The sequence below is a fragment of the Musca autumnalis genome, unplaced genomic scaffold (assembly GCF_047663935.1).
Source record: "Musca autumnalis isolate F117 unplaced genomic scaffold, ASM4766393v1 scaffold_3, whole genome shotgun sequence".
NCBI lineage: Eukaryota > Metazoa > Arthropoda > Insecta > Diptera > Muscidae > Musca > Musca autumnalis.
In genome coordinates this window covers 146795787-146817749 of record NW_027411866.1, presented here as the reverse complement: position 1 = coordinate 146817749, position 21963 = coordinate 146795787, and the positions used below count along the sequence as shown (strand labels likewise).

At 33.8% G+C, this 21963-nt stretch overlaps 1 protein-coding gene across 1 annotated transcript in view; it reads right to left on the bottom strand.

The window, feature by feature from the left end:
• Positions 1-15095: 15095 nt before the first annotated feature.
• LOC141398327 (uncharacterized) overlaps positions 15096-21963 on the bottom strand; it is a 92407-nt gene continuing 85539 nt past the window's right edge. Inside the window, exon 2 of the mRNA XM_073975612.1 lies at positions 15096-15664. Within this exon, the coding sequence (XP_073831713.1) occupies positions 15096-15664 (569 nt within the window). The remainder of the gene's footprint in view (positions 15665-21963) is intronic.

Here is a 21963-nt window from a genome sequence, read left to right as displayed (position 1 = left end):
TTATAGTGCGCACCAGCCAGCCAGACAGACAGACGGACAGACAGACAGACGGACGGACGGACATGGCTAAATTAACTCCAAATTGTCTGAAACACATTTCGTCCAAACATACTTGGGGTCTAAAACCATTATTTCAATGAGGCACATTTTGCCCGTATGAAAGTGTATATACCCTCGTTAGCATAAATGCTGAGGGTATAAAAATCGCGGTCAAAGTTCACATTTGTAGTTTTAATTAGGTTTTTAGGATTTTGCTTGGAAACGGCAAGTCCTATCGAAATAGGACTAAGGAAAATGTTGTAGAGGATTTTCACTGCTAAACATTTTCTTTAATCCCATTTCGAAACGACATGCCGCTTCGAAGCAAAATCCTGAAAACCTAGAATAAACCTAAAAATGGGAACTTAGACCGCGATTTATTTCAAAATCCCTCCATCGATTTTTTCTTGTTTTGTTTTCTTCTCATCTATGAACATTGCTGTTTCAGAATCCGTAAATACTTCCCCTGTGTAAGCGGTTTTCATTTAAAGTTAGTTAAGGTGCACCCCTCATGACATTGTTTTATAAGGAGACGATACATTCAGTTCATTGTCCCAATTTGAACTTATATATCCCAAAAATGGTAAAACCTACGAAAATATCATTAAGGTCAATCATTTACAGAATTTTCACTGTTACAACATTTTCTCTAATTCCTTCTTGATAGGACTTGCGGCTTCCAAGCAAAACCGTGGAAACATAATAAAGCCCCAAAAATTTAAACTTTGAGCGCGATTTATTTGAAAATCCCTCCGGCGATTTTTTTTTGTTTTTTGATTTTTTTTATCTATGGACATTGTAGTTCCAGAATCCGCAAAAACTTGTCAAGTGTGAGCGCCTTTCATTTAAAATTAGTTACGGCGCACCGTGGTATATAATATGACCTGTCAAAAGTTCAAACTTTTCGCTTATGTGCATTTTAAGGGTTGCTCGATGTTCGTTTTCAAATTTTTATCGAAGGAACTACTTGTAGTCCTGCTTACATCGATATAATGTGTTTCGTGGGCAAGTCCATGATTTCAGACATAATTGTCGAAAAGTTCTAAAAAATGACGTTGGTCCAAACTTTTCACTTCGTTATATCATTCTCAAGTTACAAGAAGATCTATATCGGACAACATCTTCGGATACCTTCCTTAAAAAAGATCAAAACTTTGCTTAAGTGCAGTTTAAAGGCTGTTCGAGGATTGTGTTGAAATTTTCTTCTATGGTAGTCTAAAGCGGAAAGCTTGCAGCCAAGGGTATATCTATATGCAAAGCATATATATATATATATGCAAAGCTAACTGATGCTTTTTTATTGTTAAATATTTTTTTCCAACCAATAACAGAGCAATATAAGTTAATTTTTTAGGAACAACAAACATAAATTTTTTAAGAATATTTTTTTCAGCCATTAGCATGACAATAACCTGGGAATTTTGTAAAACTTATTTTTCAACTATTGGCTAAGCTATAAGTGTGGAATCCCTGCTTTTTTTTAATTTGCAAACCAATAATTTATTTATTTCACTACTTATGTGCAAACGCCACATTGAATGTTTTATTGGAGTTTGATTATATACGAAAGCCTGAAAATATGCAACAAGTTTTTATTTCATTAATACAATTGAGACTTGAGACTTTTTAACAAAATCAAGGTATTTCAAACGTTATAAAGGAGGTACTTAAAACTGGAATGTATTATTTTAATGACTGACAAAACGAATATAACCCATGTTATTAAAATCAGCAGTTAAACAATCATTATATATGTTTACAATAATTAAATTCCCATTTGAAAACGTTTTTGTAAAACAAGTATTAACTAAAATAGTGACAATGTAAAATATGCTTTGTGATCATTTTGAAGAGTTTTTATTCAGAAGTTTCTTTATTGAGTTTAGTTATGCGAACATAAATATTTATACACTTATTTTATTATTTAATAAACAAATAATTATGCTATATAGCGAAACGTATCGAGTTACAACGATTGCGTTGGTTAGGTCACGCAGTACTGATTGGCCAAATCTTTGAAGGTTTTTTTTTTCAAAAATTTTCTTAAAAATTCCAAGTCTTTTCTTAAAAATTTACATTTGCTGATCTGATAGTCTCAAAGTAGACTTAAAGTTACCAAGGTCACCAAAGATGTTGTTGAAAAATATACGATATTTGATACACAAATATTCTTAAAAATGCAAGTTCCTTGGTTTCATAGCTAATTAAATTCCCTTAAGAAAGTGCAAAAGTCCCTCAAAAATGTTCTTACATATCCACGCTTGGCAGTGAAAAAGTCCCCCCAAAATTATTCATAAAAAATCAACCCTTGGGAGCAAAAAAGTCCCTCAAAAAATATTCTTAAAAAATCCATGCTTGGGAATCCAAAAGTCGTTGTAAAAATGTTCTTAAAAAAACCAAGCTTGGGAATCCAAAAATCGTTCTAAATATATTTAAAAAAATCCATGCTTGCGAGTCCTAAAGTCCATCCAAACACAATCTAAAAAAAACTACGCTTGAAAGTCCGAAAGTAGGTCCAAAAATATTCTTAAAAAGTCCATGTTTAGGAGTTCAAAAGTCGTTCTAAAAATATTCTTAAAACATCCACTCTTAGGAGTCGAAAAGTAGTTTTAAAAATAATCTTAAAAATCTACAATAAGAAGTCCAGAAGTCGTTGTAAAAATGTTCTTAAGAAATCGAGCCTTGGTAGTCTAAAGTCGTTGTAAAAATATTCTTAAAAAATCCACGCTTGGGTGTCCATAGGTCGTTGTAAAAATATGCTTAAAAAATCCACGCTTGGAAGTCTTAAAGCCGTTGTAAAAATATTCTTAAAAAATACACGCTTGGGAATTCAAAAGTCGTTGTAAAAATATTGTTAAAAAATCCACGCTTGGGAATTCGAAAGTCGTTGTAAAAATATTGTTAAAAATCCAGCCTTGGGAATTCAAAAGTCGTTGTAAAAATATTCTTATAAAATCCTCGCTTGGAAGTCCAAAATCGTTGTAAAAATATTCTTAAAACATCCACTCTTAGGAGTCCAAAAGTAGTTTTAAAAATAATGTTAAAAATCTACAATAAGAAGTCCAGAAGTCGTTGTAAAAATGTTCTTAAAAAATCGAGCCTTGGTAGTCTAAAGCCGTTGTAAAAATGTTCTTAAAAAATCGAGCCTTGGTAGTCTAAAGCCGTTGTAAAAATATTCTTAAAAAATACACGTTTGGGAATTCAAAAGTCGTTGTAAAAATATTGTTAAAAAATCCACGCTTGGGAATTCGAAGGTCGTTGTAAAAATATTGTTAAAAATCCAGCCTTGGGAATTCAAAAGTCGTTGTAAAAATATTCTTAAAAAATACACGCTTGGGAATTCAAAAGTCGTTGTAAAAATATTGTTAAAAAATCCACGCTTGGGAATTCGAAGGTCGTTGTAAAAATATTGTTAAAAATCCAGCCTTGGGAATTCAAAAGTCGTTGTAAAAATATTCTTATAAAATCCACGCTTGGGAGTCCAAAAGTCGTTGTAAAAATATTCTTATAAAATCCATGCTTGGGAGTCCAAAAGTCGTTGTAAAAATATTCTTATAAAATCCACGCTTGGGAGTCCAGAAGTCGTTGTAAAAATATTCTTATAAAATCCACGCTTGGGAGTCCAAAAGTCGTTGTAAAAATATTCTTATAAAATCCACGCTTGGGAGTCCAAAAGTAGTTGTAAAAATATTCTTAAAAAATCCACGCTTGGGAGTCCAAAAGACGTTGTAAAATATTCTTAAAAAATCAACGCCTGGGAGTCCAAAAGTCGTTGTAAAAATATTCTTAAAAAATCCACGTTTGGTAGTCCAAAAGTCGTAAAAATATTCTTAAAAAATCCACGCTTGGGAGTCCAAAAGTCGTTGTAAAAACATTCTTAAAAAATCCACGCATAGGAGTCCAAAAGTCGTTGTAAAAAAAATATTTTTAAAAAATCCAGGCCTGGGAGTCCAAAAGTTGTTGTAAAAAAATATTTTTTAAAAACCCACGCCTGGGAGTCCAAAGTTGTTGTAAAAATATTCTTAAAAAATCCACGCTTGAGAGACCAAACGTCGTTGTAAAAATATTCTTAAAAAATCCACGCTTGAGAGTCCAAAAGTTGTTGTAAAAATATTCTTAAAAACATTCACGCTTGAGAGTCCAAACGTCGTTGTAAAAATATTCTTTAAAGAATCCACGCTTGGGAGTCCAAAAGTCGTTGCAAAAATATTCTTAAAAAATCCACGCTTGGGAGTCCAAAAGTCGTTGTAAAAATATTCTTAAAAAATCCACGCTTGGTAGTCCAAAAGTCGTTGCAAAAATATTCTTAAAAAATCCACGCTTGGTAGTCCAAAAGTCGTTGTAAAAATATTCTTAAAAAATCCACGCTTGGTAGTCCAAAAGTCGTTGTAAAAATATTCTTAAAAAATCCACGCTTGGTAGTCCAAAAGTCGTTGTAAAAATATTCTTAAAAAAATCAACGCTTGGGAGTCCAAAAGTCGTTGTAAAAATATTCTAAAAAATCCACGCTTAGGAGTCCAAAAGTCGTTGTAAAAATATTCATAAAAATCCACGCTTGGGAGTCCAAAAGTCGTTGTAAAAATATTCTTAAAAAATCCACGCTTGGGAATTCAAAAGCCGTTGTAAAAATATTCTTAAAAAATCCACGGTTGGGAATTCAAAAGCCGTTGTAAAAATATTCTTAAAACAATATTCGTTGTAAAAATATTCTAAAAAAATCCACGCATGGGAGTCCAAAAATCGTTGTAAAAATATTCTTAAAAAAATCAACGCTTGGGAGTCCAAAAATCGTTGTAAAAATATTCTTAAAAATCCACGTTTGGTAGACCAAAAGTCGTTGTAAAATATTCTTAAAAAAATCCACACTTGGTAGTCCAAGAGTCGTTGTAAAAATGTTCTTAAAAAAAACACGCTTGGGAGCCCAAAAGTCGTTGTAAAATTATTTTTTAAAATTCCACGCTTGGGAGTCCAAAAGTCGTTGTAATAATATTCTTAAAAAATGCACGCCTTGGAGTCCAATAGTCTTTGTAAAAATATTCTTAAAAAATCCACGCTTAGGAGTCCAAAAGTCGTTGTAAAAATATTCTTATAAAATCTACGCTTCGGAGCCCAAAAGTCGTTGTAAAAATATTCTTATAAAATCCACGCTTGGGAGTCCAAAAGTCGTTGTAAAAATATTCTTAAAAAATCCACGCTTGGGAGTCCAAAAGTCGTTGTAAAAATATTGTTATAAAATCCACGCTTGGGATTCCAAAGTCGTTGTAAAAATATTCTTAAAAAATCCACGCTTGGGAGTCCAAAAGTTGTTGTAAAAATATTCTTTAAAAATCCACGCTTGGTAGTCCAAAAGTCGTTATAAAAATATTCTTAAAAATTCACGCTTGGGAGTCACAAAGTCGTTGTAAAAATAGTCTTAAAAATCCACGCTTGTGAGTCCAAAAGTAGCTGTAAAAATATTCTTAAAAAATCCATGCTTGGGAGTCCGAAAGTCGTTGTATTCTTAAATCCTCTTAAATAATCCACGCTTGGGATTCCAAAAGTCGTTGTACTCTTAAATCCTCTTAAATAATCCACGCTTGGGATTCCAAAAGTCGTTGTAAAAATATTCTTAAAAAATCCACGCTTGGGAGTCCAAAAGTCGTTGTAAAAATCCTTTTAAATAATCCACGCTTGGGAGTCCAAAAGTCGTTGTAAAAATCCTTTTAAATAATCCACGCTTGGGATTCCAAAAGTCGTTGTACTCTTAAATCCTCTTAAATAATCCACGCTTGGGAGTCCAAAAGTCGTTGTAAAAATCCTTTTAAATAATCCACGCTTGGGATTCCAAAAGTCGTTGTACTCTTAAATCCTCTTAAATAATCCACGCTTGGGATTCCAAAAGTCGTTGTAAAAATATTCTTAAAAAATCCACGCTTGGGAGTCCAAAACTCGTTGTAAAAATCCTTTTAAATAATCCACGCTTGGGAGTCCAAAACTCGTTGTAAAAATCCTTTTAAATAATCCACGCTTGGGAGTCCAACAGTTGTTGTAAAAATATTCTTAAAAAATCCACGCTTGGGAGTCCAAAAGTCGTTGTAAAAATCCTTTTAAATAATCCACGCTTGGGAGTCCAAAAGTCGATGTAAAAATATTCTTAAAAAAATCCACGCTTGGGAGTCCAACAGTTGTTGTAAAAATATTCTTAAAAATCCACGCTTGGTAGTCCAAAAGTCGTTGTAAAAATATTCTTCAAAAATTCACGCTTGGGAGACCAAAGGACCTCGATAAATATTCTTAAAAAATCCACGCTTAGGATTCCAAAAGTCGTTGTAAATATATTCTTAAAGAATCCACGCCTCGGAGTCCAAAAGTCGGTGTAAAATATTCTTAAAATATACACACTTGGGAGACCAAAGGTCGTCGAAAAATATTCTTAAAAAATCCACGCTTGGGAGACCAAAGGTCGTCGAAAAATATTCTTAAAAAATCCACGCTTAGGAGTCCAAAAGTCGTTGTAAAAATGTTCTTAAAAATTCAAGCCTGGGGGTCCAAAATTCGTTGTAAAAAATTCTCTTAAATAATCCACGCTTGGGAGTCCAAAAGTCTTTGTAAAAATTTTCTTAAAAAATCGACGCTTGGGAGTCTAAAAGTCGTTGTAAAAATATTTTTACAAAATCCACGTTTGGTAGTTTAAAAGTCGTTGTAAAAATATTCTTAAAAAATCCACGCCTGGGAGTCAAAAAGTCGTTGTAAAAATATTATTAAAAAATCCACGCTTGGGAGTCTAAAAGTCGTTGTAAAAATATTTTTAAAAAATCCACGTTTGGTAGTCCAAAAGTCGTTGTAAAAAAGTCGTTGTAAAAATATTATTAAAAAATCCACGCTTGGGAGTCCAAAATTCGTTGTAAAAATATTATTAAAAAATCCACGCTTGGCAGTCTCAAAGTCATTGTAAAAATATTTTTATATAATCCACGCTTGGGAGTCCAAAAGTCGTTGTTAAATTATTCTTAAAAAATCCACGCTTGGTTGTCCAAAAGTCGTTGTAAAAATATTCTTAAAAAATGCACGCCTTGGAGTCCAATAGTCGTTGTAAAAATATTCTTAAAAAATCCACGCTTGGGAGTCCAAAATTCGTTGTAAAAATATTATTAAAAAATCTACGCTTGGGAGTCCAAACGTCGTTGTAAAAATATTATTAAAAAATCCACGCTTGGCAGTCTCAAAGTCATTGTAAAAATATTATTAAAAAATCCACGCTTGGCAGTCTCAAAGTCATTGTAAAAATATTTTTATATAATCCACGCTTGGGAGTCCAAAAGTCGTTGTTTAATTATTCTTAAAAAATCCACGCTTGGTTGTCCAAAAGTCGTTGTAAAAATATTCTTAAAAAATGCACGCCTTGGAGTCCAATAGTCGTTGTAAAAATATTTTTAAAAAATCCACGCTTGGGAGTCCAAAATTCGTTGTAAAAATATTATTAAAAAATCTACGCTTGGGAGTCCAAACGTCGTTGTAAAAATATTATTAAAAAATCCACGCTTGGCAGTCTCAAAGTCATTGTAAAAATATTTTTATATAATCCACGCTTGGGAGTCCAAAAGTCGTTGTTTAATTATTCTTAAAAAATCCACGCTTGGTTGTCCAAAAGTCGTTATAAAAATATTCTTAAAAAATGCACGCCTTGGAGTCCAATAGTCGTTGTAAAAATATTCTTAAAAAATCCACGCTTAGGAGTCCAAAAGTCGTTGTAAAAATATTCTTATAAAAAAAGTTTCAAAATTAAGTTTTTTGCAAAAAATTAACGAAATAAAAATAATGACTTGCCAATTTTTCATTAAACCAATAAAGAAACAAACCAGCTTCATAAAAAAACTGACTAATTAGAAATGAATAAAAACAATAAAACAAACATAATAAATTAAATGTCATTGTCGGACTGTCAAACATATAAAAACGCGCTGGCGTGTAAGGCTCTGAATTGAATTGTTCAAGACCATTACCAACAATTCTATTTGAACTGTCATAACTAGAGCAAAACAATCCTACAATGGAAATATGTACGTTTAAAAACGCAACTCATTTCAGATTCGAAAATTTGACGCTTGGGCGTGAATTTCAAAAGTATAGAGCAAGAAATCTCCAAAGTTTTTTTTAATGTTACAAGTGTATTATTCCTGTGCTAATTTTAAATTTCAGTACCAAAAATATGCAATGTTCATTGGACAGTGCCCAATAGTAAGCATGACATGATATCTTCAGATCTCTATCCAAAAACAAAAAGAATGCATTTAGGTTTATTATATTTTTGATTTTTTTTCAAAACAGTTTTTGGCTAACTAATACCAACATCAACTTCAACACCAGTTCACATGATCTTTTCAAATGCTGTTCTGTCTGCTAATGGTGGCTGTGGAACTGGTGCCTTTATTTTATTTTGTTGTTGCTTTGTTGTTTTAAAATGTATTGTTTGTTTGGTGGAATAAAAGTAGTTCAGTTCAAGAGGTCATTTAGAGGCGTTGTCTGCCGGACGACCATTATAAAGGTTTTTCATTTTGTTAAGTTTTTTTCCTCTTTCTGTTTTGTATTCTGTGGAGGCAGATCTTAGCTGATAGGACTTTTGTACTTGCTATTTCAAATCATTGTTTAGACCATTTGTTTTAAAATGTGGAATTTTGAAATACTTTAAGGCGTTGATTTGGATGAAGTAAAAGGTATAAAAAGCAATAAAGAAATATGTGAAGTTTAAAATAAATAATAATTAGAAAGAAACTCAGTTTTGGAGGGACGTTCAGGCTCCAGTAGGCCTATTCAGTAACTTTTTAACAACTTTACTCATTGTTTATTTTACAACAATTTCATTTGTTTGTTTTGTAGTTGTTACAAAAACAAAAGAAATTTTAACAACTTTTCAATCGATAAAAGTTACAGAATAGGCCTACTGGCGTGGATTTTTAAATAATATTTTTAGGGAATATTTGTACAATGACTTTGTACTACCAAGCGTCGATTTTTAAGAAAATGTTTACAACGAATTTTGGACTCCAAAACGTGGATTTTTTTAAGAATATTTTTACAACGACTTTTAGACTCCCAAGCGTGGATTTTTTAAAAATATTTTTACAACGACTTTTGGACTCCCAAACGTGGATTTTTTAAGAATATTTTTACAACGACTTTTGGACTCCCAAGCGTGGATTTTTTAAAATATTTTTACAACCACTTTTGGACTCCCAGAAAATTTTACAAGGATTTTGGACTCCCAAACGTGGATTTTTTAAGAATATTCTTGCAACGACTTTTAGACTCCTAAGCGTGGATTTTTTTAAATATTTTTACAACGACTTTTGGACTCCCAGAAAATTTTACAACGACTATGGACTCCCAAGCGTGGATTTTTAAAATATTTTTACAACGACTTTTGGACTCCCAGAAAATTTTACAACGACTTCTAGACTTCCAAGCGTGGATTTTTTAAGAATGTTTTTACAACAACTTTTGGACTCCCAAGCATGGATTTTTTAAGAATATTTTACAACGACTTTTGGACTCCCAAGCATGGATTTTTTAAGTATATTTTTACAACGACTTTTGGACTACCAAACGTGGATTTTTTAAAAATATTTTTACAACGACTTTTGGACTACCAAACGTGGATTTTTTAAAAATATTTTTACAACGACTTTTGGACTCCCAAGCGTGGATTTTTTAAGAATATTTTTACAGCGACTTTTGGACTCCCAAGCGTGGATTTTTTAAGGATATTTTTACAACGACTTTTGGACTCCCAAGCGTGGATTTTTTAAGAATATTTTTACAACGACTTTTGGACTCCCAAGCGTGGATTTTTTAAGAATATTTTTACAACGACTTTTGGACTCCCAAGCGTGGATTTTTTAAGAATATTTTTACAACGACTTTTGGACTCCCAAGCGTGGATTTTTTAAGAATATTTTTACAACGACTTTTGGACTCCCAAGCGTGGATTTTTTAAGAATATTTTTACAACGACTTTTGGACTCCCAAGCGTGGATTTTTTAAGGATATTTTTACAACGACTTTTGGACTCCCAAGCGTGGATTTTTTAAGAATATTTTTACAACGACTTTTGGACTCCCAAGCGTGGATTTTTTAAGAATATTTTTACAACGACTTTTGGACTCCCAAGCGTGGATTTTTTAAGAATATTTTTACAACGACTTTTGGACTCCCAAGCGTGGATTTTTTAAGAATATTTTTACAACGACTTTTGGACTCCCAAGCGTGGATTTTTTAAGAATATTTTTACAACGACTTTTGGACTCCCAAGCGTGGATTTTTTAAGAATATTTTTACAACGACTTTTGGACTCCCAAGCGTGGATTTTTTAAGAATATTTTTACAACGACTTTTGGACTCCCAAGCGTGGATTTTTTAAGAATATTTTTACAACGACTTTTGGACTCCCAAGCGTGGATTTTTTAAGGATATTTTTACAACGACTTTTGGACTCCCAAGCGTGGATTTTTTAAGAATATTTTTACAACGACTCTTGGACTGCCAAGCGTGGATTTTTTAAGAATATTTTACAACGACTTTTGGACCACCAAACGTGGATTTTTTAAGAATATTTTTACAACGACTTTTGGACTCCCAAGCGTGGATTTTTTAAGAATATTTTTACAACGACTTTTGGACTCCCAAGCGTGGATTTTTTAAGAATATTTTTACAACGACTTTTGGACTCCCAAGCGTGGATTTTTTAAGAATATTTTTACAACGACTTTTGGACTCCCAAGCGTGGATTTTTTAAGAATATTTTTACAACGACTTTTGGACTCCCAAGCGTGGATTTTTTAAGAATATTTTTACAACGACTTTTGGACTCCCAAGCGTGGATTTTTTAAGAATATTTTTATAACGACTTTTGGACTCCCAAGCGTGGATTTTTTAAGAATATTTTTACAACGACTCTTGGACTGCCAAGCGTGGATTTTTTAAGAATATTTTTACAACGACTCTTGGACTGCCAAGCGTGGATTTTTTAAGAATATTTTTACAACGACTTTTGGACTCCCAAGCGTGGATTTTTTAAGGATATTTTTACAACGACTTTTGGACTCCCAAGCGTGGATTTTTTAAGAATATTTTTACAACGACTCTTGGACCACCAAACGTGGATTTTTTAAGAATATTTTTACAACGACTTTTGGACTCCCAAGCGTGGATTTTTTAAGAATATTTTTACAACGATTTTGGACTCCCAAGCGTGGATTTTTTAAGAATATTTTTACAACGACTTTTGGACTCCCAAGCGTGGATTTTTTAAGAATATTTTTACAACGACTCTTGGACTGCCAAGCGTGGATTTTTTAAGAATATTTTACAACGACTTTTGGACCACCAAACGTGGATTTTTTAAGAATATTTTTACAACGACTTTTGGACTCCCAAGCGTGGATTTTTTAAGAATATTTTACAACGACTTTTGGACCACCAAACGTGGATTTTTTAAGAATATTTTTACAACGACTTTTGGACTCCCAAGCGTGGATTTTTTAAGAATATTTTTACGACGACTTTTGGACTCCCAAGCGTAGACTTTTTAAGAATATTTTTACAACGACTTTTGGACTCCCAAGCGTGGATTTTTTAAGAATATTTTTACAATGACTTTTGGACTCCCAAGCGTGGATTTTTTAAGGATATTTTTACAACGACTTTTGGACTCCCAAGCGTGGATTTTTTAAGGATATTTTTACAACGACTTTTGGACTCCCAAGCGTGGATTTTTTAAGAATATTTTTACAACGACTTTTGGACTCCCAAGCGTGGATTTTTTAAGAATATTTTTACAACGACTTTTGGACTCCCAAGCGTGGATTTTTTAAGAATATTTTTACAACGACTTTTGGACTCCCAAGCGTGGATTTTTTAAGGATATTTTTACAACGACTTTTGGACTCCCAAGCGTGGATTTTTTAAGAATATTTTTACAACGACTTTTGGACTCCCAAGCGTTGATTTTTTAAGAATATTTTTACAACGACTTTCGGACTTCCAAGCGTGGATTTTTTAAGAATATTTTTACAACGACTTTTGGACTTCCAAGCGTGGATTTTTTAAGAATATTTTTACAACGACTTTTGGACTTCCAAGCGTGGATTTTTTAAGAATATTTTTACAACGACTTTTGGACTTCCAAGCGTGGATTTTTTAAGAATATTTTTACAACGACTTTGGACTACTGAGCGTGGAGTTTTTAAGAAAATTTTACAACAACTTATGGACTCCCAAGCTGGGATTTTTTAAGAATATTTTTACAACGACTTTGGACTACTGAGCCTGGAGTTTTTAAGAAAATTTTACAACGACTTATGGACTCTCAAGCGTGGATTTTTTAAGAATATTTTTACAACGACTTTTGGACTCTCAAGCGTGGATTTTGTAAGAATATTTTTACAACGACTTTTGGACTCTCAAGCGTGGATTTTGTAAGAATATTTTTACAACGACTTTTGGACTCTCAAGCGTGGATTTTTTAAGAATATTTTTACAACGACTTTTGGACTCTCAAACATGGATTTTTTAAGAATATTTTTACAACGACTTTTGGACTCTCAAACATGGATTTTTTAAGAATATTTTTACAACGACTTTTGGACTCTCAATCGTAGATTTTTTAAAATTATTTTTACAACGACTTTTGGACTCTCAAGCGCGGATTTTTTTAAGAATGTTTTTACAATGACTTTTGGCCTCCCAAGCGCGGATTTTTTAAGAATATTTTTACAACGACTTTTGGACTCCCAAGCGCGGATTTTTTTAAGAATATTTTTACAATGACTTTTGGCCTCCCAAGCGCGGATTTTTTAAGAATATTTTTACAACGATTTTTGGACTCCCAAGCGTGGATTTTTTAAGAATATTTTTACAACGACTTTTGGACTTCCAAGCGTGGATTTTTTAAGAATATTTTTACAACGACTTTTGGACTCCCAAGCGTGGATTTTTTAAGAATATTTTTACAACGACTTTTGGACTTCCAAGCGTGGATCTTTTAAGAATATTTTTACAACGTCTTTTGGACTCCCAAGCGTGGATTTTTTAAGAATATTTTTACAACGACTTTTAAATTCCCAAGCGTGGATTTTTTTAAGAATATTTTTACAACGTCTTTTGGACTCCCAAGCGTGGATTTTTTAAGAATATTTTTACAACGACTTTTGGATTCCCAAGCGTGGATTTTTTAAGAATATTTTTGCAACGACTTTTGGACTCCAAAGCGTGGATTTTTTAAGAATATTTTTACAACGACTTTTGGACTCCAAAGCGTGGATTTTTTAAGAATATTTTTACAACTACTTTTGGACTCCCAAACGTGGATTTTTTAAGAATATTTTTACAACGACTTTTGGAGTTCCAAGCGTGGATTTTTTAAGAATATTTTTACAACGACTTTTGGACTCACAAGCGTGGATTTTTTAAGAATATTTTTACAACGACTTTTGGACTCCCAAGCTTGGATTTTTTAAGAATATTTTTACAACGACTTTTGGACTCCCAAGCGTGGATTTTTTAAGAATATTTTTACAACGACTTTTGGACTCCCAAGCGTGGATTTTTTTAAGAATATTTTTACAACGACTTTTGGACTCCCAAGCGTGGATTTTTTATGAATATTTTTACAACGACTTTTGGACTCCAAAGCGTGGATTTTTTAAGAATATTTTTACAACGACTTTTGGACTCCCAAGCGTGGATTTTTTATGAATATTTTTACAACGACTTTTGGATTCCCAAGCGTGGATTTTTTAAGAATATTTTTACAACGACTTTTGGATTCCCAAGCGTGGATTTGTTAAGAATATTTTTACAACGACTTTTGGACTCCAAAGCGTGGATTTTTTAAGAATATTTTTACAACGACTCTTGGACTCCCAAGCGTGGATTTTTTAATAATATTTTTACAACGACTTTTGGACTCCAAAGCGTGGATTTTTTAAGAATATTTTTACAACGACTTTTGGACTCCCAAGCGTGGATTTTTTATGAATATTTTTACAACGACTTTTGGATTCCCAAGCGTGGATTTGTTAAGAATATTTTTACAACGACTTTTGGACTCCAAAGCGTGGATTTTTTAAGAATATTTTTACAACGACTTTTGGACTCCCAAACGTGGATTTTTTAAGAATATTTTTACAACGACTTTTGGAGTTCCAAGCGTGGATTTTTTAAGAATATTTTTACAACGACTTTTGGACTCCCAAGCGTGGATTTTTTAAGAATATTTTTACAACGACTTTTGGACTCCCAAGCGTAGATTTTTTAAGAATATTTTTACAACGACTTTTGGACTCCCAAGCGTGGATTTTTTAAGAATATTTTTACAACGACTTTTGGACTCCCAAGCGTGGATTTTTTTAAGAATATTTTTACAACGACTTTTGGACTCCCAAGCGTGGATTTTTTAAGAATATTTTTACAACGACTTTTGGACTCCCAAGCGTGGATTTTTTAAGAATATTTTTACAACGACTTTTGGACTCCCAAGCGTGGATTTTTTAAGAATATTTTTACAACGACTTTTGGACTCCCAAGCGTGGATTTTTTAAGAATATTTTTACAACGACTTTTGGACTCCAAAGCGTGGATTTTTTTAAGAATATTTTTACAACGACTCTTGGACTCCCAAGCGTGGATTTTTTAAGAATATTTTTACAACGACTTTTGGACTCCCAGCGTGGATTTTTTAAGAATATTTTTACAACGCCTTTGTCTCCCAAGTGTGGATTTTTTAAGAATATTTTTACAAAGACTTTTGGACTCCCAAGCGTGGATTTTTTAAGAATATTTTTACAAAGACTTTTGGACTCCCAAGCGTGGATTTTTTAAGAAATTTTTACAACGACTTCTGGACCCCAATCGTTGATTTGTTAAAATTTTTGGAGGGTCATATTGCTGAAATTTTTGACACGTTTTTTTTTGAAGAGAACCTTAAAACGAAACAAAGGAATAAACAATTTTTTTTTTGATTTCTTATTTTTTATAATAAACATTTAATTAAACATTAATACAAAAGCAAAAACTTATTACTAAAAACAATTTCCAGCTAATTGCTCTAGGCTTTCCGACAAAACCGTCAGATGGGTGATGAAAATATCTGCCGATGTTCTAGACGGATCATTATCGTTGGCAATACCTTGGAGGCCAGTTCTTAAACCCTGAACCAATTGCGGGAAATTAGGTGTCGGTTTTCTAATCAAACAATCCAAGTTGGTACCTATGGTGAAAAAAATTCTTCCCAAGGTGGCAATATTTGTAGCTGCAGGAACTGGTGGTCTCTTCTGACCGACTAAAGTATCGGTGACATTGGCACAACGCTTATCAATGCCACGTTCAAAGAAAATACTATTCGATAGGGAATAATTTACAACATCCACAACCTGTTCATCACTCATTTTGTCATTGAAACTCAGACGGATATAGGCAACAGCAGCATCCATAATGACATTGACTTTGAACAGAACTATGTTATCGTTGCTTATGTTGGCCAGACAAAGTTTTGTTAATCCCAAGGCCTTGAAATTTGTCGCCATTTCAGATAGATCGTTTTTAATAATTCCACTTCCAGCTTGTGTTAAGCTGAACATAAAGGCGATAGCTAAAAAATAAAATAATAAGGGAAATATTGAAGTGCAGAATTTTTTTTGTGTGCTACTTGCTACTGCTCAACTTACAAACAACAATTGTTGCAATAATTTTTCCCATTTTGTTTTTTTCTTTGTAACTCTGTCCTTGTTTGTTAAAAAGCGAATGCTTTCTGAATATCATTTATGAAAATGAATACTCTTTTTATACCTGGAACGCATTGCGGAAGTTTGATGTTTTTTTAATTTCGCAAATTTCTTTTGTCTCATCCGATACATAAAAGAGGGCAATAAAAGAAGAATTTAACAGCTGGTATTTTTACAATAAATTTTTTTGCAAAATGTTGACCCCAAAATAATTAATTTTCACAAAAAAGAAAAAGTGAACAGATTCAAAATATAAATTGTGATCAAGTTTTGTGAAACGGTGCAGTTTATTAATGCACATACGAAACGAATTTAACAGAATTTTAAGTTTTAGATTTGAATGCTATACAGTTTGATTAGTCACACACTGAGCTAGTAGATATTTGCATTTACGGCTTAAGGCTTTCTTACAAAAGATAATAATATGGAAGATTATACGTTTGATTGTCGTTTAAAAATATTCCATATAATGTTCGCATACACTTAGTATTACTTCTGATAGCAGCGTCTCACATGGATCATCAGTTCTAAGTTATATCTAAATATATGAAACATATATGGGATACTAGAACTTCCGAAAGCCAAAAATAGCCAAGGAGATGTTTAACAGGTAGAAAGCTGTGAATGTCCTCCTTCAACTCAAATATAACTTTGCATCGTCACAGCCCATTGTTATACGAATAAAATTAAATTAAATTTATTTTTTTTTATTTTTGCCTTATTAAGGCGAAGGCCATTTATAGTGATATTTAATTAATTCTCTTTAAATTTAATTTTAATAAAATTAAAATGGTGAATATGTGGTTTTCCCATTATTTTGTTTTGTTTAATTTGGCATTTTCTGGTTTTCTTTATTGAAGGTTTAATTTTATTGTATTATTAAGGGGATATGACCACTTGCAAATTTTACAGAATCGAAAAAAAATTTATTGACTCATTTTAAGGCACAGTTTGAATAGAATATGTTGCAAGAATTTTAATAGAAAATTATAATAGAAAAAATCATTGTGATTTGTGTGTAATATCGAAGTTTTAAACGCGGTTTTTTCGAAATGGAATTTTTGAAAGCGGTGTCCACTGTAATTTTTTGACGGATTAATGGCCAAAAAAACTATAAATTTTTTATTTTTTAATTAATTTCTCGTTGAAATCAATGATCAATAATGCATATGAAAAAGGAAACATGCATGTTTCGCCTTCGGCAAAGGCTCTTCGGACATATGGGATGTGGAGCGGCTTTGATGTCCTCGAACTTTTCTTCTATTAAAGGCATTTTGTTTTGTTTTTTACAACAACAATGGGGATTTTCCCATTTAGTTGTGCTTTCTTGGCAAACGCTTTAGCACTGCTTGCTCAACTGATTTTATTTATTTTAAAAATTTTGCCTTTTTTAGGCGAAGATCATTTTTAGTATTAATTATACTCTCAGCATTTATGCTAACGAGGGTATATACACTTTTATACGGGAAAAATGTGCCTCATCGAAAAAATGGGTTTAGACCCCAAGTATGTTTGGACGAAATGTGTTTCAGACAATTTGGAGTCGATTGAGCAATGTCCGTCCGTCTGTCTGTCTGTCCGTCTGTCTGGCTGGCTAGTGCGCACGATAACTCTCAACGGATGAACCGATTCGGTTCAAATTTTGGCTAAACTTAGTTTAAGTTCGAAGATGGGCTATATCGGTCCACTCCTTCCGGTACCTCCCACACAAAAGTTCGAAAAGGTTCGGAAAATTTGTGTGCACGATAACTCTTGAAGGAAGTAACTGATTTGGTCCATACTTTGCACATCGTGAAATTTGTACCAGACTTAGATAAGGTTTCAATATGGACTCAATCGGTCCACTCCTTCGCGTACCTCCCACACAAAATTTTGGAAAAGTTCAGTTTAGGGTAATCTCTCGAATCGCTTTGATTTTTGTTTAAGCAACATGTATTCACTGCCCCCCATACGACGGTACAAGTTTCATTAGCGGCAAGTCCATACTTCCTGAGAAAATAGCATGAACGTTGCAAAAAACCCCTATGACACCGTGTGAGGTGGTTGGAGCGCAAGATAACTCTAGAACGGATCTGCCGATTCGGTCCAAAATTTGGCCTTAGTAATATTTTGTCCAAACATAGTTTAAGTTCGAAGATAAGCCATATCGGTCCACTCCTTCAGGAACCTCCCCCACAAAAGTTCAAAAATGTTCGGAAAAATTGTTCGTACGGTAACTCTTGAAGGGAGTGGCCGAATTGGTCCATATTTAACACATCCTAATATATCTACCAAATATAGATCAGGTTCAAATATGGACTATATTTGTCTACTCCATCCGGTACCTCCCACACAAAATTTCGGATAAGTTCACTTTAAGACCTGATATGGAATCACTTTGATTTTTGTTGAAGCAACTTGCATTCGCTGCCTCAATTACGACGGTAAACGTTTTTTCAGGGGCAAGTCCATACTTATTGAGCAAACAGCCCGAAGGGTGTAAAAACCCCCTATGGCACCATATGTAGTGGCTGGAGATCCACTTCCATAATGGTCAATGTCGATCCATTCCTTTTAGTATCTCCTCCGCAAAACTTTTGATCTTTAATCCTAATCAACATTTTTGTCGGTTCAAACGCCCAAAACCCCCTAAAGACATGGGAAAAAATTGTTTTAATATACACAGGCTGAGGGTATATCTCTGTCGGCAAAGTCGACTGATACTTTTTTACTTGTTTTTAATTAATTTCTCGTTGAAATCGAGCTTAGTAAACAACTCAGGGGCCTAAGAAAATATCACGTATAAAATTTGAAGGTTTTTTCGATTAAAATTGACCGAGTTATAGCAAAATCGGGGAAAGATATATATGGGGGATATATCTGAACCGATATGGACCAAAGTTGATATTTTTCATTCCTGTGCCCTCATAAGTACTTGTGCAAAAATTCATTAACCTAGGTCAACGACTTCTATGTTTGTCCACTTTTGTATGGAAGCGGCAACACTGGGGGCGGTCTCCTTGTCTGAAACCTCCTTTGGTAATAAACTCTTCTCTTTCCTATTTTAACTGAGGACCGAGTATCAGTTAATGTCTTTCTACAAAGCCGAATGAGCTTTGCTGGAATACCAAATTCAGACATGGCTTGGAATATCTTTGAACGTAGGGGGCTGTCGAAGGCTGCTTTATAATCGACAAAAAGGAGCTAGGTGTCGATCTGCATCTCTTGGGTCTTCTCCAGGATTTGCCGCAGGGTAAATATCTGGTCAATGGTGGATTTGCCAGGTCTAAAGCCGCATTGGTATGGCCCAATTATTTCGTTGTCCATAGGATTTAGTCGTTCGCACAGTATCCCTGACACTATTTTGTAGGCAATAGGGAGAGACCTAGAGCCAGGGTTTCGGAGTCGAGCCATTTTTAGTTCGACTCCGACTCTGGAGTCGACTTTTTTCACGGCTCCAGACTCCGGAGTCGAATCCGAAGGAAATTGTCAATTCCACTCAAAAATATTAAATATGTACAAGTTTCCAATTTGTTCCTATAAGTTGGCTTTTTCATAATATATTCCTTGAGACATCGTGTGTAGTGGTTGGCGCGCAAGATAACTCTCGAACGGATCTGCCGATTCGGTCCAAAATTTTGCCTTAGTAATATTTCGTCCAAACATAGTTTAAGTTTGAAGACAAGCCATATCGGTCCACTCCTTCAGGTACCTCCCCCACAAAAGTTCAAAAATGTTCGGAAAAATTGTTCGTACGGTAACTCTTGAAGGGAGTGGACGAATTGGTCCATACTTTACACATCCTAATATATCTACCAGAGATAGATTAGGTTCAAATATGGACTATATTTGTCCACTCCATCCGGTACCTCCCACACAAAATTTCGGATAAGTTCACTTTAAGACCTGCGATCGAATCACTTTGATTTTTGTTGAAGCAACTTGCATTCGCTGCCTCACTTACGATGGTAAATTTTTTTTCAGGGGCAAGTCCATACTTCTTGAGCAAACAGCCCGAAGGTTGTAAAAACCCCCTATGGCACCATTTGTAATGGCTGGAGATCCACTTCCATAATGGTCAATGTCGATCCATTCCTTTAAGAATCTCTTTCGCAAAACTTTTGATCTTTAATCCTAATCAATAATCGGTTCATTTCAAATTTTTAAAACCCTCTAAATACATACGTTTTTGTGGGAAAAAATTGTTTCAATATACACAGGCTGAGGGTATATCTCTGTCAGCAAAGCTGACTGATACTTTTTTACTTGTTTTTTTTAAAATCGCTTACTTAGTTCAATGATCTGTTCTACGTTTATATTGTTTGTTATATTTGTGGCGTTGTCGAGGTAGAAGTCATTATTTATTTAGATGGTTCAAGTAACTGCTGTTTCATTAAAGGTTCGATCCATAAGTCAATGTCATCGGTATATGCCAGTAACATGTGGCTTTTGTGTATATGTAGTATTGTGAGTCCAACGTTTTTGTTAATTACAACAATTGTTTTTGTCATTTCCAACAATAGTTGTTGTCATATACAACAATAGTTTTTGTATGCTGGACAATATTATTCTCTTTTCTTTGACAATTTTATTCTCTTTCTTTGACAATTTTATTCAATTCGATGCCGTGGTGAAAAAAAACAAGTTTGGTGAGTTTTGTTTGAATGAGTTCCCCTTATCTTTGTTTTTATACCCTCAGTCTTTAGGCTAAATAGGGTATATACACTTTGATACGACCAAAAATGTCCTCATCGAAATAATGGTTTTAGACCCCAAGTATGTTTGTACGATATCCGCTTCAGACAATTTTGAGTCGATCTAGCAATGTTCGTCCGTCTGTCTGTCTGGCTGGCTGATGCTCACGATAACTCTCGAACGGATCAATCGATTCGGTTCAAATGTTGGGTATCGAAATATATTGTCCAGATTTGATTTAAGTTCGAAGATGGGCCATATCCGTCCACTCCTTCAGGTACCTCCCCCACAAAAGTTCAAAAATGTTCGGACAAATTGTCCGCACGATAACTCTTGAAGGGAGTAACCGAATTAGTCCATACTGCACATCGTGACATTTCTACCAGACATAGATGAGATTTCAATATGGACCCTATTGGTCCACTCTTTCGGGTACCTCCCACACAAAATTTTGCTTAAGTGCAGTTTAAGGCTTGCTCTCGAATCGCTTTGATTTTTGTTGCAGCCACTTGTATTCACTACCCGTACTACGATGATATAATTTTTTTCAGGAGCAAGTCCATACTTCCTCAGAAATCAGCACGAAAACTGCAAACAACCCATATAATACCATGCGTCGTAGTTGGAGCGCACGATAACTCTCGAATGGATCAACATATTTGTTTCAAATTTTGGGTCTTTCAATATTTTGTCCAAACATAGTTTAAGTTCGAAGATAGACCATATCGGTCCACTCCCTCCGGTACCTCCCCCACAAAGGTTCAAAATTTTTCGCCAAGATTGTGGGCATGATAATTCTAGGAGGGAGTTGAGCGAGTTGAGCCAAAGTTTGTTATTGGTAATATTACTTCCAGGCATAGATCGGGTTCTACTATGGACTATATCGGTCCACTCATTTGGGTACCTCCCACACAAAATTTGGAAAAAGTATAGTTTAACAACTCCTCTCTGATCTTATTAATTTGTGATGCAGCAGGTTGAACTTGCGGCCCCTGTTACGACTTTGTAATTTTTTTTCGTGGGCAAGTCCATACTTCCTGAGATAATGACCCAAAAACGTCCAGAAAATCCTACCGGCACCACCTAAACTGGCTAATGTGTAAAAAAAAACCCTTTAAGAGAGAAATCGATTGAGCTCAAACTTTGTAAATTGAGAATTAAAATTGTAATATATTTAAATTCATCAAATTCAGTACAACATTTTTAATTATATAGTCTGTAAGGAAAATATCCATAGACTAATAAAGAAAAAAATTATTTCCTACAGATTTGTATTAGGTCCGAATATGTACTACATCGGATCACTCCTACGGGTACACCCTACCCAAAGTTTGGAAAAAATGCACTCGTCTTGGATCGTTCTGAATTTTGTTGCAACATGTAGTTTTTTGCGGCCCTTTCCATCCTGGAAAATTTTCCCAACATTTATTTTATCTTTTATTTATTTTATCTTTGTTCTTTTTTGTATATGTACACAATGAGATTCTTGTTT